Here is a 19,034-nt window from a genome sequence, read left to right as displayed (position 1 = left end):
GAAGGTTTTATAAATCATAGTCACCTGAACGTGCCCATTTACACAGACAGTTTGCGGGTTTCACTAGCAGTAATAAGGTCTTTGAACTGTCTTGCAAAAGGATCAATGAGTTCTTAACCACGGCATGAAAATACAGGAATTGCACATTTTGGGCACCACCCTTCATTGCCTTGCACCTGAAGAAGGCACTTCCTAAATCACAAAGCAGGTATCAGATGCTTTCCTTCTGACTTCACACCCACTTTGGATGAGGTACAGGGCAATGAAGAATTCCATCTCAATTTAATTTTATACCTCTCACTTCATATCCCTTCAAGCCCTTGCTCTTTATCAGAATAATTCTTTAGCTTTCGGACATCCAAATCATCCAAATAGAGAATGGACAGCCATTCACAAAAGCTCAAGCAATCAAGATGACACTAGAGGACTACCTCAGCAAGGTCAGGCACAAGGGCATGGCTGTAACAGCCTCATTTTCCTACAGCAAAGTAAAAGACACCACTCAGTGTTCAGCATTGCTTTGAAAAACAACAGCTGTCAGCCCAAAACGAGGCATTTGTGGGACCAAAAAGCACCTGTTACAAGACCAGTTAATACAAAAAGCAAAATATGGATTGATGTGGGGGCACATAAGCCCTTCTACAAGCCAACACTGCTTCTGTAACCAGAATGATTCACGGACAGAGGAACTCCAAACTTCCCTCTTGAGTCTCAAATGACAACCGTGAGCAATGTTCTCCAAGCACTGCTCAAGCTGCCAATGAAACGGAGGGGGTTCAATTTTGCATAAGGCTTACAGTAAGGTCTCCAAACACCACTTCTTTTCACTGAACAAAAGGAAATCGGCATGAGGGAAATGCCAAGTTTTCACAATCAGCTGATTTTATTTATTTTGGCAGCACAGGGAAAGTACCACTCTTTTCCTCCGTCCCTTTCAGGAAGCTGCAGTGATTCAGGTTTTCCCATCCACCTCCACAGCCCAGCCCAGATCAGCACCTGATCAAATCACTCACCGAGCGGATTGATTACCCAGCGCTAGTTATTTGTGGTTGAATGGTAGCCTAAGCTTCCACACGGATCTCAGGCAGTTTCACATGAGTATAATTCCACCCACTCCAGCTTAACTCATGCTTGAGGGAAAATTGGATTCAGCAAGCTTGTTCCTAGTCTTCTGTTTCATCATCGAGCAAAGTCAACATAAAAGCACCAGTTTGCACATTTTCTGTTTACAATAAAGTATTCCAACGTTTGGATTTTTTTTTCTTCTTTTTTTTTTCTCCTCTTGGCCAAGCTTATTTTCACATCGTTAGGTCAGGCAAACAAAAGAGTAGGAAGCAAGGAATGAGTATTACGCAGGTTTGCAGGAGGAAGGTGTGGTTTTATCGTGAGACACTTGAAGGCTAAAGGCTCACCTTTTTGCCCAGCACAAGTAAGGATTGCTTTCTTTACACGACTTTCACGCCCACATGCCCTTTCCCACTGATGGCAAAGAGACAATTGTCACAAGCAGGAGCTGGCTGTGTCGGTGAGGCAGCACAGTGCTTTCCAGACAGGTCCCAGCCCTGCGGACAGTTCAACACTTCCACAGCTCCACAGCATCTAAAAAAAGGCCGATCGGGTGTCTCCGGGTGAGGCCCCGTGCCAGCACTCTGGGCAGCCACTCACCAGCTCTTCAAAAACTGAAACCTATTCCTCTTAACGCAGACCGGCATTTCTGCTGGTGCCCTCTGTAGGCATCAGGTCTCTAAAGCCTTTGACACACCAGTTTGGATAATTGATTCTGATTCTGGAATACTGAAAAGTAGTTTGAGGTGCTTTTGAATGATCATTTCCATACGCATGTCTGTGGATAGGGGATTTAGTGAGGTTAGCTTAAAATTTCCCAGTTAATTGTTTTTAGCACTTGGACATTCTGTCTCTCTGTGTATATACGGACATACACGAACATACATTACTGCAGAGTATATAGGTGAAATGTAAATTCTTTATATTTTTATTCTCTGTATTGCCTACTGTGTGCCTCTAGGACAGGTAAGAGCCAACTGAAGAGCTGTAAGAGTAAGGCCAGTTTTAACCCCTGGCCTCTGTAATTATATAAAAGATATTCTGAACAGGTCCATAACATAATATCAGAACTCATTTGGGTCTTTCTTTATCCCATTTCCCTCCCACCTCCCCAGCAATACCATTACTTTAATGGCAGTAGTAGAGCGTAGGGTAATTATCAGGAATTTAACACTAGGAAATAAAACACACTCAGGCAGGCCAGCAGCTGGTAGCTCCTTGCTACCACGACAATAAGTGAAAACTGATCTTTGCTGTGAGCCAGCGTGCCAGGACCTGTATTACGGAGCTACGTACGCACGTGGGAGGTCACCAGTGGGTGCAGACACACGTCGTTACACAAGGCTAGTGCTATTGCACAGCAGCTGCAGCACGGGAACAAACGAGAGTAATTCAGTAAACTGAAAGTCCTGTTGATACAAGAGTTCAAGGAAGAGGGAGTTTCCAATGAGGTTTACGGGACTGGAAAGGTAAAAAAGGAGTTATAATACTATCATTTTGTTCTCCGTTACTCAAATCACTTCCTCATAGAAGTGGCATGCCAGATCAACCAACTTCTAGATCTGCAGCGTTGCATTTTAATGAGCTAATTTGTAACTTGATTTTAATGAGTTCATTTAAATGCCTGTGCTGAAGCTTAACCTCTGCAGGTACAGTTCTCTCACTCCCTCTGTTTTATAATACAAGGCTTTTAACAGTCCAATCAGTTTCTTGCTCTTCAGGGATTTACTTACAAAGTGACATATCAAGCTACAGTTAAATCTTTAGGGGAACGCAGTTGCTTCAGCACCTCTGTACAGACAATTTCCTTCAATCTCTCCAAGATGGCCAGCACAACGGTGTGAGCTGCTACAGGCAGCCCCAAAAGTCTGCTGTATCCTTGGGCTTAACGTTTCCTGCACAGAGCTGGTGGGATCTGCAGGCTGTGCCTCAGCTTTGAGGAACAAGATTTGTTGCAGTAAGACAATTTTCTTTTACCTGTTTATTGCGTCTTAATAAGAAGCATGTTTTTCAGAACTTCTGTACAAGGCTTTTAGTGCCAGTCAGGGCCGCCCTGAAGTTGAGCATGCAATAAACAGCAGGAAGATGCCATCTGTGTCTGGGGCCAGTTCTTTTTGGCAGAGCATGCATAGGAGTTTCTTATTCAAAGCCTAAAAATAACTGCTGTGTGCAGGCAGTCGGGAGGATCACATAATACACATAGCATTAGAGGAATCTTTCAAAGACGTGAAATGGCACCACAGCCATTCCCCTGGAAAGATAATCTGCTTTGCATTTAGAAACCTCAGCAGCGGAGGACCTACTGCAGCTGCTGTTAGCTGGTTACTTACTCTCGTTATCTGTTTCCCTGTATCTGATCCACAATTAGCAAGCTTCAGCTGCTGCCGTCCCATGCCAGCCTGCTGGCTTAAAGAGCTGTCTACAGTTGGACGTCTGCTTTTAAGCAGCTGCATTATTCTGCACTCTGGAAAACAAAGATACTATGCAAGATTTAAGCCTGCTTTCTGCAAGACCAGGTTCCTTCTGTTTGAGGGGTGGGGAAGTGTGGAGAAATTGCCATAATACTAACTATTAGGATACGGGGTTTCCGCTTCTAGATTGCTTCTTTGCCTCTAAAAGCAGCAGATGTGCTCCAGTTGGACGGGCACCAAACACATGCACAGAGCCAAAGGTGTGACCTCAAAGTAAGGTCAAAACCAGAGTGATACCATACCTCCCACTTAAAAAATCTCCATCCATGGAATAAAAAGGGCCCAAAATGGCCTTAAAGAATACATTTGGAGTTTTGAAAAGTCAAGGAGAAAAGTAACACACCAAGAACGTGTTTTCCTATGCTGGGCCCTGTAGGCTCTCTGGGCTCCAGGTTAGAAAGCAGAATTAAACCTTCCCAAGATGAGAAACGAGGGCAGACAGACGCGGTTCTTGCAGCCCTTGCTGACATTGATGGTACACAACACCATGTCACCTGCCAGAGGGCAGAATTGGATATACAAAGATAAATTCTATTATTAACCTGAACTGTCACACTGAGCTCTTGAATGCGTTCACTACCGACTGAAACTCGCACCCTTCTAGCTTTTGGCCTACTACAAGAGGAGAATCTATCGCTATCAGACAGAGAGGACGTTAGCAAACAAAAAATACAATCCATATCTGATCGAAAAATATATCTACAGGAAGACAAAAGTTTTATGCTCCGTCCTCTCCCCCACTGCTTCTCCAGCCCAAACACCCACCTCCGCTGTCAGCCACCCACCAGGCGTACCACGCTTCCAGAGGAGGTCCTGGTCTCCCATGAAGCGGAACTGGGTGCTGAGCAGAAGGAAGAGAAGCGAGGATAACACCTCGCAGACCGTGTGCACCACAGTGCTGCCTGCACCCACGCACACAGAAGTCTTCCCCCGCGGACAGCAGAAGGCTGCAGTCGCCCATGCGTCTCCTCCAGGCTGTGAGCGGCTGCTGAGGGTTACAGCGACAGCTTGGAGTCGAGGCACAGCTCCTAGCACACCGGTGCTACCAGGGCAGAAGGAAGGAACAGAAGCAGCAGCCCAAATCAGAAGGAAGGCTTGATGTCACCCACTCTCTACCCATCGCTTATTTTCGTCTTCTGCAAGCGGCTGACGGGAGTCCCAGCAGAAAGCTCAGTCACGCCTCGTCCCTGTGCAACAATCCTAATTTACCCTCTTAACCAGGCACCATCCATGCACGCTTCAATCACTCGAAGCATAAAGCTCTGCACAGTGCTTGGGTCTGGGCTCCACAACTCATATCCCATCTCAGAAAGCATGGCCGAGAGAGCACGGTGCCAGGTTCTCCTCATCCACGGCACTCCGAGGGAGAAATAGCAGGAGCTTAGGGGCAGAAGCATGGAGGACACATTTGTTGTGTGTTTAAGCTGTGTTGCCGATGATTTTTTGCTCTGCTTTGCACGTGTGTCTGTTCTGAGTGGTTTTCCTTGTGTTTAAAAAAAAGAGGCATATTTAAAGTCTACTTGACAAAAGCTCAGCAAATTAACACTGATCTTTTCCAGACAATTCCTCAAATGAATGTTCTGCAAATGCCTCCTCACAGCATGCAAAGATTTAGACACGCTGGAACTGTCTCCGCAAAGGATGCGCTCTAACAAGAGGAATTTAAGCACTGATACCAGTTCAATTTGCCGCTCTTTGATTTTAATATAAAAAGAAACACTTTCTGCAAGGAAAGTTTCAGCTTTCATCACCACAGCCTTAGCACAGACTTCGCAGGCTAAACCAATTCACAGATAAGCACTCTTGCTAGACATTCAATATTTCTTGGCTTATGCAGGTCCTGGAGAAAGAACAGGCTGTGCTGACATCTGGTGGCTTTCTCTGCAGCCAAAGACAGTTTATGGCGATAGGTCTCAGTTTTTCGCTGGATTTTTGAATCCCCAATGTAACCTCTCTCCTGTTTCCTTGCAAGACACAAAGCATTATGATAAAAACCTTGTTGTTTCCACTGACCAGTGGACAGTGCTGTCATCTGCAAGTCCTTTTGTAAAGCAATAAAGGATCCCTTGCTCTGCACAGTTAGCTGCTCTGTAGAAAAGGTCTCTTCTTTATTTCAAAGGATATTCCTCCTTGAATTAAAAAGGTACATCCACTGCCACAGAAAATGTTGCTATTGTATAGCAGGTGAGGTACAAACCTAACAATTAAAGCACTGCAAATAAGCAGAGATTGCAGCATGAAAGAAAGGAAAGTAGTAAGGAAAACATGCAAAGGTGTGTGTGTTTCCCAGTGTCACAGTGGGAAAGTAGGTAACAGGAAAAAGCAGTGTCCTGATCACCTGAGTAGTAATGAAATTATCTACCGACCATCTTTGGTTGATTCATCAGTCATCTGCACATCCACACTCAGCAGAACTATGAAAAGGAAGTGGTGGAAGGACGATCTGGAGCCAACTGGTGCCATTCAGCCAGAATGAGCTCAGCCCAGCAAACCTCAATAAGCAAAAGCGTGCACTTGCCTTAAGCGTTTGTAACGCCTCCAGCCAGCTGCCACTGACTCTGAAGCCCGGATCACATCAGTCCTATGAGAGCAAGAACAAGTATCACAGGTTCTGTTTTCTCATTCTTGATCTCTGAACATCCAGGATTTCAGCAGCTATTAGCTTGCAAGGCCAGAACCCACAGATGTCCTGCCACAGCTGTGCCATTGTGGGACTGCGACCTGCAAGGTCGCTAAGCAAAGGATCTGTTGGGATGTGCTGAATGCTCTGAGGATGAAAGTGAAACATCACAGCTTACAACTTATCTCTGGATCACTTCTAAGAACATTTTCATCAGATAAAGCAGTTCTTCAACTTTATCTGCAGTGCGTATCTGATTTTTGAGGGCTCCTCTGTGCCGTCAGTAACTGTCAGCATCTAACTCAGCTACCTGTGCTCTTGCATCTGCAAGAGGCAACGTGACTGCCTCTGAACAGAAAACTACACATGGACAGCTGCATGTAGAAAGCACTATATCAGAGCCTGAGAAAAAAAATCTATTACACCAATTTCTGCATTCAATTATAAAAAAAGATTAAAGTGCATAATGATATAAAAACACTATTCCAGTATGTATGTGCCAGGAGTGTTGTACATTTACCATCTGCGGTGCTTATTCAGTTACACCATTACCTCTTCTTCTTCCTCATGGTAATTCCTTTCCTAATATAATCTCCTCCTTTAGTAGGTATTCTTCCACACCTCCTAGCCAAAACTCCAGTCTCTTACATAGTTTTCTTTCTCCGAGAAACACCATAGCTCCCCCAGTCCCAGCTTGACCACCTTTCCCTGCTACACTGCGATAACTGAGAACACAGGTCTTATTTCACTATCCAGCCAGGATACTGTTCTTTTTGTTAAAAAAATAAATAAAAAATAAAAAATAAGAAATAAAAAATAAGAAAAAAAATAAAAAAATAAACAATAAAAAAATAAACAAAAGGCTGGTGAAAGGCTTGTGGGACATCATGTTGTAAGACAGATCCTTATTTACACCACAATGCCTAAGAATGCTAACAAACCTACATAACTTATCCTGTTATATGTTATAGAGGCCACCTTTGATCAACAGTAGTTGTGAACCCACGTGGATACCAGCCTCTGCCAGGGTAACAAACGCTGGTACCAGCTATGTGGGTGGTGGGCGGTTTCCTTTAATAGAGGATTTCATAACACCAGCAAAGACGTCTCAGTCCTTACTGATTTATTAGCCAGTGTTCCTAGATTTCATTCAGCGTGCAACAATCCTGGAACCAAACCCACTCTGAAACGAGGCTACATACGGCTCTACCATATCCCACCGAAAAACATTGGAGCAGCATCTATCTTAGCAAGCTCTGTTGTTATCTAAGGCTTTATGGTGGCTCTTCGTTTTGGTTGTCAGTTTTATTTTCATTTTTTTTCTGCAAACATGCACTATTAAAGCCTCAATTAAAAACAACAGCAACAAAAAACACAGTAGAAACACACTTCAGGAAGAATCCAGTTTCAAGTGTGGTCACTGACAGCATTACAAAAGGCTGTACAGTGCTGCAGCAGAAAGCAGCCAAGGAATTGCCACTGCCAGAGTGCACAGAGCTCACAGAGCACTAGCTTAACTCTTTCCTTAGAAAGAGAAACTAACCTAGAGTGACAGACAAATAATTATTAATTGGCATTAAAACATTTACATTTTTCTTGTTGGTGTTGTGGAACTTCTCTCTCACTGCAACACACTCAGGGTCACGCTGAACTTCTGTAACTGTACTAGCTGTAACTACAGACAGGACACTTGTTAAAATGTGGTGACTGTCCAACATGAATACGTTAGAGAGAAGGGATCACAAAAACAATCCAAATCTGTCTGAAAGGGATGGAGACCAAATTAAAATCCTCACAGGAGGAGCAAAACAATGGCAATCTTTGCTCAGAGATCCTAAGCGTGCTGAGGGACACCACCGAGATGCCCTGGTAGGACAGCTCAAGACAGTGATCTCCGTGGTATGCCATCTACTTCCCACACAGTTACATTCATTATTGTAAATCTGGTGTAAAAAAATATTGTAAAAAAAACGGCGTATTCTGGAGCTGAATGCATTAGTTTTAACTGTATGTGAAGACGAGTACAAACCCTCATTAATCAGACTGAGCTGGCAAATGTGACAGATTGTATAAGAAGGTAGCTGAGACGTAGGCCAACGTTTGGGGAGCAGGTACCAGCCACAGAAAGGAGGCCTGGACTGAAATATGAAGGAAGTGTTAAATTCTCCCCAGAAACTGATCAGAGCATGCGTATCAGCATCTAAATCCCAAGAGAATGCAGTGGTACAGGACTCCTCACAAGATAAAGATATATCCCGAGTTGGAAGGGACCCATAAGGATCATCACGTCCAACTCCTGGCACCACACAGGTCTACCTAAAATTTTAGACCCTGTGACTAAGTGCACAGTCCAAACGCGTCTTAAATTCAGACAGGCTTGGTGCAGTGACTGCTTCACTGAGTAGCCTGTTACAAGCACCTTTATAACAGCAGATAACAATGTGGTAATCGCTTGCACAAGAGAATACAACTATTTGAAGCAAAGCTGCTGGGGAGTAACACCAGCTACCTGAGAGGTCTCCAGCCTACACCAGGGAGTTGTCAGGAAGGATGAAGAAAATGAGGTGGGAACAATGCATAGGGGTTTCTTTGGCCCTACATCTAAAGTAAAGGGAACTTTTATTTAAAAGCTTTGGATATCATACATCTGCTTTCACTATCACCTGTCTATCACGATAAAAAAAAAAAAAGAAAACGAAATAAAAATCAAAGTTCTAGGAAACTGTAAGCGTACGTCTCTGGAAAGTCTCTGGTGTTGTCAGCTCTCACCCAGAGCTGAGGGTACATGTCTGGATCTAAAGCAATTGCACATGAGGTCACATTTGATTTAACAGAGCCTATGCCCAAAAAGCCTACAAGGCAGAGAGCCAGAATCACTTCTATTTCCCTGAAGAGAAGCTTAAAGACACAGTGTCCCATCTTGGCAATCCCCTAATGAGCAGTTAAGTGTCTATCTAAACTAGAAGCATGACTATCTTTTCTTGTTCTTAATTTGGTTAGTGTCCTAAATTTGGCTAATTCCAGGAAAGCCTGGAATTACCAAGAACTAACATACAGTGACAGAACATTTGGCTCTTGGAAAGCAGGAAAGAATAGTCTTGAAGACATCTGTTGCGCAGATTTGGCTTCTCCTTGCAAAAATGCAATCATTCAGGTTTCATTCTTGAAACTGAAACCATGAGCTTTCACTAACACTTGGAATAAGGCCTGACTCCTATTTATGCATGTTGACGCCCTGGCAGAACTCAGGATGCTACCTCTTTCATGAAGGTGTCTCCATGAAGTAATGTAGTAACAAGCAAGCTGGTCCTTGAACACAAAGGCCTCTAACAGTCATTTTCTCTTTCAGCATGCTAAAGAGGGCTAGAAGAAAGTATAAAGGAAAGCATTCACCAGTGAAGAGCCTGAAACACTTGCCAGTGTGCACCATTTAAACAAAAGAGCCTAAACATAAAGAGAGTGAAGTAAATCTATTACTTGAAACAGAGAAGACTTTCTTGTCAAACTCTCTAAAACGCCCAGCGATTGCGTCACAAAAAGTTTCCATTTTCATTAGAAGTTACCGCTAAGAGGGACTTTTACTGTGCATTGTGTAATACCAGTACGTAGCTAACAACTGCTGTAGGATCCTACCAAGAATGTGCGTCACAGGTCAGAGATTGGTTGCACCGCCGGCATCGTAAAAGGCAAGCAAAGGAAAAAGAAATGTGGGAGGAAGAAAATAAAAAAGGCATGTGTGCCCCCCAGTCTTCCTTCTCTCAGTCTTAACATATTGACAGAAATTAATTTCTATAGGAAGGGAATTGCACTGTTTGCAAAGCAATCCTCGAGGATTTATTGATCTTTAAAAAAAAAAAAAAACTCATTAAGCAGAACAAGGAAAATTTACAATGAGTATGGGAAAACAAAACAATCTCTTGGGATCTTCACCAGGCCGAAACAGGATTAGCTTTGTAGTTTCTGTAATCTTCCTCACAGAAGAATGCTAATTCGGTCTCATTTGCTAGAACGAATAAAAAATGAAATATTTAGCACGCCAGTAAATGAACCACCCAACAACGAGCTATTTAGAATCTCAGAAGACAATTGGCGACTTTTTGGGCAAAGACAATTGTAAATCACCACACAATCCCCAACCTCCCCATATTTTTATCGAAAAAAATTCCAGTACTAAAGATGCAGTTTAACCTTGTTAAAAGAACAAGAACCTGAACATATAGAAGAAAATATGTACACAAGATCCCTCAAGATTTGTTTAACGCAGACGACAGAATTGTTTGTATAAGCATTCAGCAAATTAAATGACTGCATTTCTAATGCCTTCAAATGCCGGAAAAATAATGAAGCATGATTTTCTCTTTTTTTGTGCATTTTTCTTCTAGGAAAGAAAAAGAAACATTTTTTTTTCCGTGAAATTAGCCTGTAGGTATAATAATTTAATACTTAGAGGATCAGTAGAATATTTTACAGATCACTTTACATTCTCCCTCATGACCCATCAAAATATGTGTCTGAAGAAGTTAATTTTTTGCCCTGCTGATGATTAATTCATGAGGCTTCAACAATATGCAAAGTGAAAGACACAAATTGGCTTCTCCAGCAATACCTTCAAATACCTCTAATTATTCACAGGGGATATGGCAGAGCTAAAGGACCCACAAAGGTTCAGAGCAGTCACAATTCTTTCAACCCAGTAGGTCAAGGACTTCCTCTTCTAAAACAGTAAGTCAGCAACATTACTAATTCAGAACAGAGACAAATCTGATGGAAAGCCTTCACAATTATTAAACATGGAATTCTTTAAGGTGCTGAGCCAATAAGTTCCACATTCGTTTTTAAAATTAAACCTGAAGTTAATGAAGTCTGCCTGTCTTGTAAAAAAGAAAAAAAAAGTAGAAGGGGTTTCAGACTCTCAAGTAGAAAACAGACAAGACTGTTTGCAATGAATGCTGAACACTTTATTAACATACACCCTACTCTTAAAAAAAATAAAAAACAGGCAAGCGTTAACTTTGCTGAGTAGATAATAGCTGTAATAATAATCACTACCACAGAGGCTTTCCCGAGGATACTTATCTAATGTCCTCATAATTTATAACTCTCTAGCCCAACCCTGTAAAGTGCCAAGGGCAATCAACTGCAGCTTAGAAAAAAATGGTCTGCCTGCCTCAGAATTTCCCAGATTTCCTAATAGAAACTCTGTTTTATTCAAGTAAATCTTGTCCAGACTAGATATTGAAAAAAAAAAAAAGATAATATGCCAATAGGAGATTTCAAATCTTACTGATTTAAATGAAATGTACAAAATGAGGACTAATGGCACATGCCATCATGCTTCACTTCCTTGGTTTCCCATTTTCCACTTCTTGTTGAAGGACTTCTGCAAGATTTTACTACAAAGACCTCATTCTTAACTTAGCTAATTTTCATATCAAAATATGCCAGAACATATCAAAATTCAGAATTGCATAATAGCATGCTGCCATTTACAAAGCAAGAGTTTTTCTTTTCTGTCACAAATACAAACTACATGCTAATGACTAATTGTAAAACTTCTGCTAGCTACATTGCAAATATGTAAGACTTGAGTCCCAATAATCCTTCTTCCTGAGGAGCCATTCTTCCAGATGAAAAGGTCTAGTTTACCTGGTTTAGTTAAAATAAATAAATGAATAAATAAATAAAAGCAGCCAGAGAATAACTATTTTTCATATTATAAGAATACCCAAAGACCTTTAGGAAGGGTATACTGAGGACAGGTGCAGTACACTTCAGAGAAAACATTAAAGAGGCACTCCAAATCACTTAAAAGTGAAAAGTAAATGGTAGAAATCTTGAAACAATGAAAAGGGGAAAAACAGAACTAAAACAAACAAACAAAACCACCATCACCAACAAGAACAAAACACAAAACCTCAACTTAAGAAAAATCAGGTCCCCTTTCTCACACCCCAAAAATTAGGGTTTTGGTTGGTAGGTTGGTTTTGTGGCCAAGAGAAAAAGGAGGTGGCTTACAACCATGTCACAAAACGTAACCAAGAACATTGAGGTCCTATATTCTAAGAAAGATGCAAGCAGAATACCGGCCAAATGTCAGAAGTTGAACTCTTTGAAACCTTTCAGACTATATGACCATGAGAGAGAAAACCCATTCTTTCTGGGGAGCAATCAGAGGGCATCAGGAAGAGGAGGGAGTTTTCTCTGTGACACCCCTGCACTTAGAGTGCAGGTGGTTAAACATCACAGCGAGGCAAATCAGAATCAAATGAGCAAATGTCTATACGAAGGTGGAATGCTACTACATCCCTCAAGTACCCCTCTGCCACAAAGTCATTCAGCCACATTTATGAGAAGCCCAAAGGACATCCAGGGACCATCAATTTTATCATGACAGACATTTCTTTACATTATTACCAAAAGACATGCCCTATATGCAGTCCCCTGTCAAAACGTGAGAAATCAGGTCAAGTTTCAACTCCGTGCTGCGTTCAGCACATTCTCTAAATGATACTCCTCGAGTCTTCCCAAGCAATCTGACTACCAAGGACTGTACATTGCACATTAAAACAAATCGAATCTTACTTCATTATTCCATACTGGTTCCACTACTTACATTTCTAACCAAAACATCAGTTTAAATGTTACTGATAAGACTAAGCAGACATGGTACTAATAACCTATCTGCCAATCATTTAAAATTACTCTCAGCAGAATTATAAGCATACCTTCTGAAATCACAATTTGCATTCTGAACATTCGGAGTGCAGATACCTGCTGCCCTCAGTTCAATGACTTCAATGTACGTTATCCCCCCCTTCTTCCCTGAATAATTACCAAGTAGTGTAAAGAGAATCAGGAATACCATTTACTTTTCAGCAGGCTATCCAAACATAATCAGCCAGTTATCAGTTTAATGACAACCACAGTGAACAGCACCTTCAGTCAATATAAACATACTCATACCTACTCCAGCTGCTTTCAGTGTACTCTCTTCTTTCAAAATCAGTTTGTCATCATCTTCCAAACTCACTACGAGTTCACCAGTCTGCAAATTAGAGAACCAGAAGACAAAGATAAGAATTTACTGTCTCTCTGTCCCAGTCTTGTTTTACAGTGCAGAGGTCTGCCTGCATCACAGCATGTAAAAGGGGAAGAAAATAGCTAATAACCATACCTTTGATTTGTGTGCTTGGTGAATAATCTTCATTGTATCTGAAAGAAAATACAATGTTTTCCTAAAATAAACTTTAATATGCAGGCAACACTAAAAGTTATGCTTGGGGAAGAAGACCGTAACAAAGGGGTAAGGTTTAAAAATTGTTTATTATTAACAATTTTACGTATTCAGTCTGAAAGAGGAGAAAACATTTTAATTTCCCAGTCCTGCAGCCACAGCCTTAAACCAGTCAATCCACCATCTTATTGGGCTTCTGTCTACTGGCTGAGTTACAATAACTAACTAAATGACCACCCCAATTGCCAGTCAAAACACATCAATTTAAATGCCAGCTAGGGTGTTTTAACCTAGGAGGTTTTATACATGCAATTGGGGCAGGACAAACTGCATTTATGTGCTGTCAACAAATGCAGCTAAATTGACAGACAGCAAGTGATTAAGACACAGTAACCTGACCACTTCAGATTATTATTTGAAATCTTCCTTCTCATGAAGAAATCATCCACGTTAGAAAGCGTGTTGAGCAAGTTCTTTTTCCATGAATATGTACAATCTCTCCTTTCCTTCTACATCCTCTTCATATTTACCTGTGATATTTTTGTGCATTTTGTTTCCATACCTTCAATGCACAATTTTGTTTCCAAGTTTGTTTCCATAGCTTCAATGCACAAATGCATAATACTCTGTCCCCTTTTGAATGTTTTATTTAAAGTATTACAGAAGGTCAAAACCATGAAAAGTCAACACTGAAAAGGCATTTTTGACATGCGGTCCTAGCTGCAGTATTAGAAACAAAGCACATATTTGATTGCAATTACCAGGATCCATCTTGCATAGTAGCATTACAGAAGAACAACAATCACAGCAAAAAGATACTGTAATCATGAAAACTTTCTCCCAAAGCAAATACCATCCAGCCTCTGTCTCTTAGTTTTAAACTTCTAGATCTACTTCGCCACATTCCCTTTTTTCTGGTCTTTGCACAGTCGTTCTCTGAACTATTGACTCAATTTTACTTGTCCACATCTTCATCACTGGCATCCAGAAATTCACTGCATCTTCATTTGAGCTATTAAATAGCTTCTCCAATTCTGTTATAGAGATAAAACTGCTGTATATTCTCATCCTAGCTACTTCCTCTCAATTGCTTTTGCTATATCAGTTAGTCCCAATCTAGTCCCACTCAATCATATTTCCATTTTTTTTAATATTTTCCTTTTTTTTCCTAGATCTTCCATGACAATAAATAAGAAAACACTTTCTAAGTCTCTCTGTGAATTACTGACCATACTGCTCCACATTTATGGGGGAAAAAATGGAGAAGCTGCTTATGAGACAAAATGGCACCCATCATCAGTTAAAAGGAGGTAATGACAGGGTAGAAAGATGAGAAGATAGACTGAGAAGAGTTCTAGATCAAGGACATGAAAGATGTGTACAAAGAAATGAAGAGAACATTTGAAAGTCATAAGATTGGAGATTCAAGTGAGTCAGAGCACCAAGCCAAGAGGAAAAAGGTGGCGGTGATATACATGAGGTCAGGAGAACCAAGGGCTGCTGGATTCTGGACAGAAGGAAGCCAAAGCAGTCAAGATGAAAACCAGCCAGGTCCAAGTGAGATTTCTGGCACTGCCAAACAAAGCAGAGAGAAATCTGACTCTTACTAGCAGTATTCATGCAGAAGTCTTACTGCCCCTCGATCACCAAAATACAAGAAAGACAACAGAGCACGCAAGAGATGCCAAAAACACAAACCTGGATGATTGACAGCCTAAGGGGAAGGTGAGGAACTCGGGCTTGATTTTTTCTATGTGAAAATTTCAGCATAGCTGTCACCATCCCACTAAAAGTAGGCCCCCACTAACTGGTATAACAAGTTTTAAAGTTCTGCCGTGCTTTTCACCCACATTAAGCTCAGTCCTACGCAGCACAATCAGGTGCTCAACCACAACATATGCTTGCAGCAAAACTAAACTGATGTCGTGAGTGATGAAAGAACTAGCAGCAGGGATAGGCAGCACCAGAAATACAACTAGCAGCAGCCCTACATGGGACTCCCTCATCCACTCAAAGCAACAGATATTAGGGGGCTGAAAGGCAGCACCAAATGCAAAGTTACAATTACCTAGATTTTAACATTTTAAGTAAAACATTAAAACTAATAGCATTCAAGTCCTTGTCACAGATACTGTGCAAATCTTAATCCCTGACCCTTTTTTCTGTTTTCATTTTGTACTGTTTCACCATCACCAAGAACAAAGTATGGAATGTTTGCCTTTTTTTTTTTAAGAGGCAAATAGAGTTGATCGCCATTCACACGTATTATGAAGGTTCCTCATTCACTTCTTCGAATCACTGTAGAGGAAGGAGTTTGTTACCGCCAAGAACGTGGGAGACAGATGATCACTTGTAGCAAAGCTCCAAGGGAACTTTCAGAACTGTCAGGTTGAGGAGAAGGTATGTGACTGACATCTGAGTTACCAAACTCCACGCAGGGAAATAGTTTAGTTTACTTTGAAAGTATCTTCTATCCCAAACAGATGCATAGCACACATTCATGCCAAGCTTCACAAAAGGAAATACACACGTACATTTACATTAGAAGATAAATTCAGTCTAAACTTGACACCAGACTATTTTTTTCCATCAGCTCTTAAGAATTTTCTAACCTACTTTTGAGCAATGTTCCCCTGCTCCTCTGATATTATGTAAATTATTTAAGAATATGAGTTTTATGCGTTTTCCATTTACTGCCTTAAGCTTCTGCTTCATGATCCTTTTTGACCTCACAATTAGTAAAGAGATACTGAAATACGTAAGTACAAACAGAACTAAAAATTCAAAGTGTTTGAGGCCACAAGCTGCTCTGTAAAGTAAAAATAGAGTTAAAAGGTGGTTATAAAAGTAATAAAAAATTAGTATCAAAAAACATCAATACCAATTAGCAAAGAATGTACAACATGCAGCCTAACTCAACGATTAATACAGAAAGTCAAAAGAATGGTCAGGTTCTATAGAACCCACTGGCATAGCCCCAACTACAAGAGCTTGACAGAGCTGCAAATATAGGCAAGTGCTGCAACCAGCATGAGTATGCTAAAAGAGTTGCCTCCTAAAATGTCCAAACTGTTATAGATTACATCTAAACTGGTGTAGATCTTAACTGGTATAGATTCTATGATTACGGCTGCATCTTCCAAGAATTAAAACAAGAAAAAATACCTACCATACTTGTAATTTTTAAAAGGAGGAGGAAGTCCTGCTCTTGAAGGCACATCTATTAAAATAAAATCACCAAGTTAAAACAAAGTTGTCTTTTTTTAATTTCCAGTAATGCACAGAAGTGCAATGCATGAATCCTAGACACCCTTTACATCAAAATCAATTGTCAGCACAAGTGACTTGTTTGAGCAACAAATACTGAAACACAATCTTTGGCTCAGATTTGACAGTTGCTCCGTATCAGCTTAACTTCACCCGAGCACAAAGTTCCTCTGAACAGCATGACCCCCGTGGACAGCAAGCCAATGCAATTAGGATATGATCATGGGAGTCCGATCCTTCAAACATATGCCAGAAACATCCTGTTGTGGTTTGTACAGTCCAAAGTTCAGAGGCTCTCACTACCTTCCACCAACAGCATCCTGATAACCGCCATTCATAACTAATTGTTCAGTAAACACAGCCATGCTAACCGGTCACAAAAAGGAAGCCAAACGGTAATAAATTAACTCTTTAGCCACATGAAGGACACAGCCAATAAGCCACTGCAACAACATCAACATCTCCCTGGTGCTAGCATCCCCAGTGACATCCAGGAATTTAAGCAGGGCCTTGGAAGGCCAGCCGCCTGTCAGCTTCTTGGCAGCAACATGGCTGAAACCACAATTTCATCAGTAGTATAAAAAATTATCTCAAATTCCTCCTTCAAAACAGATTATAGTAAAGGAAGGAACATGGATTTGGGGCCAGGAACAACACTGCCCATCTGGGGAATGAGGTTCCAAAAAGCCTCACTCAAGACACTAGTTTTGTCTCAAATAGCAGCAAGTTGCAATATTGCACACATCAAAAGCAAGGTTTTTTTAGGTTTGTTTCTTTTATTTTCTTACTCATAACAGCAGCTGTACCATATGTTCTGAAAGCGCTAGTAGTTTTCTAAAAGCAACTTAAGATCTAGCCATGCCAATCACTGTCTACAAGTAAGGAAGTTGCTGAAAACACAATACAGCTGTAAGGCCCAGGGCAACATCCCAGAAGTTGCTCAAATGTGATCAGCTGCAACAGTTCCAGACTTGTTCAGGCTGACATCATGCAAAAAAATAATAATTAAATAAATAAAACCCTGCTACTCTGCACACTTTGAATGTCTCCATTGATGTGTGAAAAGTACACCTGCAAGGTTAGTTAACACCCTAGCTGCTGAGTTGGTGCGTGGGCTGGTCTACATTTATTAACTTTCAGATACACTGTCACTTTCATCCAGGCTTCTGAAACACAAGGTAGATGAGTAAATCGGCACCATAAAGCTCCAGATGGAGACAAACACAGAAGCCAACATGCAGACCAAGACCTCACAGTGTCAGAAACAATTTTCACAGTGCTCTTCCTTCTCACAAATAGCAAACAGATGTTCATTCCCACATTCCACATACTGGTGTAGCTCCTATGGATCAAAGGCTCCCTAAATTCTCTTGATTTTCCCGTTAATTTCTGAGTAGCTGTCTGAGAGCACTGCTCGAGGAGCCTAAGCACAGAGCCAAATGCAGCAATGCCTTTTAGTCAAAAAGGACCAAGCGTGAGGATTTAGGCAGGTGGAGGAGCCTAACCAGATCTAGGCATGGCACACTGACCATGGAGGCTCATATTAACTCCAGACCTCTCATCCAAGGCGGGAGAGTACACAGGGGATATAAAAACAACTCTGGCATCTCTACCAAAGCTGCAGAATTCCCACTCATTTGTTTCCCTCCATTTTCTTGTGCAGGGATGGCAACATAAGCGATGAGCAAATAAATAACAGTCCCTTACCCTTCTGTACAAAAGTAATGAACTGCTTCACTGTCTGATCCAAGTTAACTCCATGATACACCACAGGTCTGAAATTCCGGTGCTCAAAAGAGCGAACAAGACGAACCGTGATGGTTGAGCTTTCTGCCGACATGAGAACTGATTTTGAATAACCTGGAAAACATCAAAGGGGAATTATTCGCTTTCCTCAGCGCATGAGCACAGCTAAAAAAGAAGGTGCAGGTGAGCCTCAGTCAAAGATTGAAACATGGTGAGAAATTTAACAGCGTTATGTCTTTCAAGACTTCGCTTTTAGTAGTTCTACAGCAGCAGTAAACTAGAATCTCAAAGCAAAGAGTTTTGTTTTGAGACATAGGATATTATTAACACTGAACGTGAAACATTCCAATATTTGTACCTGTGCTGTGTACTATATCAGACTCTCTGTTAAACAGACAAAATGTTATGGATAAATGCAAGTATGCTGTTCGGTTTTCAGGTGACAGAAGGTTTTACCTGCTAAGTGAGTAACCTTGTGCTCTAAAAGAATGTACTAACGTGAACAAAACCTTTTTAATATACTTTTGTTGTATAATACCCTGAAAAATGCCTAAGCTGTTACACAACGCTCATTTTCACCTCCTTACAGAAAGTAAAACAACTCCCCCGCATGCATACACAAATAATTTTC

General features: G+C 41.2%; 1 protein-coding gene across 5 annotated transcripts in view; it reads right to left on the bottom strand.

Annotated features, from left to right (window-relative positions):
* Positions 1-19,034, bottom strand: part of C6H2orf76 (chromosome 6 C2orf76 homolog) — a 38,835-nt gene that overhangs the window by 18,650 nt on the left and 1,151 nt on the right. Inside the window, exons 3-7 of one of the 5 annotated variants that reach the window (XM_066999147.1) lie at positions 18,365-18,517; positions 16,560-16,610; positions 13,331-13,368; positions 13,120-13,201; positions 9,940-10,159 (exon numbers count right to left, since the gene is read on the bottom strand). In XM_066999147.1, the coding sequence (XP_066855248.1) occupies positions 10,083-10,159; positions 13,120-13,201; positions 13,331-13,368; positions 16,560-16,610; positions 18,365-18,517 (401 nt within the window). In that variant the 3' untranslated portion in view covers positions 9,940-10,082. The other 4 variants (XM_066999145.1, XM_066999148.1, XM_066999150.1 and 1 more) reach the window with 4 other exon arrangements.

The sequence above is a fragment of the Anser cygnoides genome, chromosome 6 (genome assembly GCF_040182565.1).
Source record: "Anser cygnoides isolate HZ-2024a breed goose chromosome 6, Taihu_goose_T2T_genome, whole genome shotgun sequence".
NCBI lineage: Eukaryota > Metazoa > Chordata > Aves > Anseriformes > Anatidae > Anser > Anser cygnoides.
The sequence above is the reverse complement of the archived record's forward strand: the minus strand, read 5'-3'. Positions and strand labels throughout refer to the sequence as shown.